At 41.7% G+C, this 3348-nt stretch overlaps 1 protein-coding gene across 1 annotated transcript; it reads right to left on the bottom strand.

Moving 5' to 3' along the window:
- Positions 1–202: 202 nt before the first annotated feature.
- LOC309390755 (protocadherin alpha-3-like) lies at positions 203–2842 on the bottom strand. Its single transcript, XM_081950459.1, has one exon. The coding sequence runs from the start codon at positions 2680–2682 to the stop codon at positions 235–237; it is 2448 nt and encodes an 815-aa protein (XP_081806585.1). The 5' UTR covers positions 2683–2842; the 3' UTR covers positions 203–234.
- Positions 2843–3348: the final 506 nt, after the last annotated feature.

The raw sequence follows: 3348 nt of genomic DNA, 5'->3' as shown, positions 1-3348 counted from the left end.
ATGTCCTTCTGTAAACAAGACAAAGATTAAGAAAAGCTTGGCAGGCCAAAATAATAATATCAGGTGAAGAGCCTACTTATTTACTTTCATTATAAGACAAATTTACTTACTGTAAATTACAAACTTTCTTTGCACTTTTCCATAGTTTCTCAAATTCAAAAAATATTTCATCATAAAAAAGTATGAATGATTTGTAATTCAGTTTATTTACCATCAGTGTCTAAGTCTAACAATTCAAAAATAATATTGCCCGAAGACTAATTCAAAATTATAAGCATAGAAATGAGATGCTGAGTGGATGACAGGGACTCCAAGACTTGGACTCACCTTTTTAGTAGAATCTGGGGGCACATCCACCCCATTGATAAGTTCCCCATTATCTGCAAAGACAGGAATATTGGGACTGAAAATCATGAGATCGTTCTTGACACCAGTCTCTGCATTCACACCTGCCAGGATATGGCTGTGCCGTTTGGAATAGGACCAGCTGCCCACTTCACTGGCACACACCAGGGTGGCCATTCCAGGGCCATAAATCATGGGTTCCTTTATCTTACAGTGGCAACGCAGGGCCACGTAGATGAGTGTGGCTAGCAAGAAGAGGCTGGAAACAGAGCAGATGGCAATGATCAGATAGACGTTGATTGAGTCCACCAGGGGAACAAAGCCCTCCCCTGACCTTTGAAGGTTAATATCTGTTTTGATTGTCTGACTACTTGTCACAAGTGAAACACTCAGGGTGACTGTGGCTGACAGTTGAGGTTTTCCATGGTCCTTCACAAGAACCATAAAACTGTGGATTTTGCTTGCTTCTGAATCATCCAGAGAATATTTCGTACTCACCTCACCACTATACTGTCCCACAGACCATGGACCATTGCTTTCTTCAACCAGTTCATACCTTAGCCATGCATTGTATCCAGAATCAGCATCCAAGGCATGGATCTTGCCTACAATATGCCCAGGCATCACAGGGACCACGAGAAGAATCAGGTTCTCTTCTGATGATCCGGACACAACAGGTGCATTGTCATTCTCATCCATCACAAAGACTTGAACAGTTGCATTGCCACATAAGGAGGGAAGTCCAGCATCCTTGGCTCTCACCTGGAACTCCAGCAGTTTCAACTCCTCATAGTCCAAGGACTGCAAAGCATAAAGTTTTCCACTCTCTGAATGTACAGAGATGTAGCTTGACAATGGCCAGAGCTTCTCATCTATCCAATAGGTGATCAGACCATTCTCAGCTATGTCCGGGTCTGCAGCAGATACTGTAAAAATGTGAGCACCAGGGGGATTGTTCTCCTTCACAAAGACTATGTAGGACGGTTGTTTGAAAGCTGGAGCATTATCATTTATGTCACTAATAGGCACTAAGAGGATGATACTAGAAGACAGTGGTGGAATGCCTTGATCTTCCACTGTCACAACTATCCTGTATTCAGCCACCTGCTCCCTATCCAAAGGTGCTCCAACCATCAGGGAGTAGTAATTCTTGAATGTGGATTCGAGTTTGAAGGGTACTCCAGTGGGCCAGAGGAAACAGTTTATTTTTCCATTGTTGCCAGAATCTTTGTCAGAAGCACTGATGATGGCTACCACAGTCCCTGGAGGAGAGTCCTCTGGCAATGGCACAGAAAGAGAATTCACAGATAATTCTGGAATGTTGTCATTCATGTCTAAAACTTCAATGAGAACTTTACAATGCATTGATAATGGAGAGCTGCCTTTATCTTCGGCTACAATTGGAAGTTCATAGAACTTGCTTTCTTCATAATCCAATTTTCCAATTGCTCTAATTTCCCCTGTATCAGAATTTATACTAAATAACTTTGTGACTTTTACAGCTACACTATCATGAAAAGAATAAGAGATTTCCCTATTAATCCCCTCATCTAAGTCAGTAGCATTTAGATTAATAACTAATGATCCTCTGACTATATTTTCCAGCAACTTTATCCTGTAAACAGATTGGTTAAACACAGGAGGGTTGTCATTGACATCCAGCACATTGATGACTAGCTGAACAGTTCCTGTGAGTTTTGGTTCACCCCCATCAATGGCTATCAGTACTAAATGATGCACAGGGCTCTCCTCTCTGTCAAGTGGAACCTTCAGTACAAGAACTACAGATTTACTCTCATCATCATTTCCTGTATCAAGAGCAAAATGGTTGTTTGGACTGAGCTTGTAAGTTAACACAGCATTAGTACCAATATCTGCATCAGATGCTCCTTCTAATAGGAACTGGGTGACAGATGTTGAGAGTTCTGATATGCTCAGGATCTGTTCTTTGGCTGAGAAGATGGGAGCATTGTCATTAATGTCTTTGATTTCAACCTCCACATGGAAGAACCTCAGAGGTTTCTCCACAATCACCTCCAGGTGAAGGATACAGTCTACATTCTTGGCACACAGCTCCTCCCTGTCTATCTGGGAATTTACAAACAAGATCCCATTCTGCAGGTTTACCTCAAAATAGACCTTCTCTCCTTTGGACAGCATCCGAAACATCCGAGGCACCAGCTTGTTCATCTCCAACCCCAGATCCTGGGCGATGCGGCCCACAAAGGTGCCGTGCTGAGATTCCTCCAGCACAGAATAATAGAGCTGGCCGCTCCCCATTTTCCAGACAGTGTGGAGTAGAAGCAGCTGCAGCAGCCCCTTCGGCCAGGTAAGCATTGCAGACACAGGCACAACACCAGGAAGCTCTTCTCTTTTTTCTCTAAATATCTCGCCTTAAGGGTGTCAGGAGCAGAGCCCACCTACCCCAGCCATACTGGCAATGCGTTAATAGGTTGAATCTTGGCTTGTTGAGATTTCTTTGTTGTTCGATATTTCTCTTGTGGATCCAGTTGGCAGGAATGTCTGTCCCTTTAAGGGAGGGGTCTGCATTTTCAGTTTCACTTAGAGAGTTTTCTTAGGAAACAGCGACCTCTTGTGACTGAATTTCAAAATGGACAAACAGATTTTCCTTCTGTGTTCATGACAAATTTCTAATAATTATCCAGTCTTCATGCACAGATCCATGCAGTGCTTGCGTACATTCCTGACCATACATATAAAAATCAAATCAAATATGGAAGGTTAATTAAATAGCATATAGTCATTAAAAAAGAATAAGTAAATTTTATAATGTGACTGCATATATTTATTGCTTAGTGCTTTTATTAGTACGGACAGGAATAAGATGTGTAATTATCTGCAACTTTTATGATGTCATCCATTGTTCAAAGATGTGACTATGATGCCACTGAGGGAATACTGAATTGGCTTCAAACCTTTTGAGGAATTTTGAGCAACATGAGGAATAATAAAATATCAGAAGCTCAGAGGTACATAAAAGAA

Source organism: Natrix helvetica (assembly GCF_964273705.1).
Source record: "Natrix helvetica genome assembly, chromosome: 4".
Taxonomy (NCBI): Eukaryota; Metazoa; Chordata; class Lepidosauria; order Squamata; family Natricidae; genus Natrix; species Natrix helvetica.
This window is presented reverse-complemented; position numbering and strand designations above follow the sequence as displayed.

Bases quoted from the DNA above. Each gene is read 5' to 3' on its own strand.
- LOC309390755 (XM_081950459.1), bottom strand. From the start codon at position 2,682: ATGCTTACCTGGCCGAAGGGGCTGCTGCAGCTGCTTCTACTCCACACT.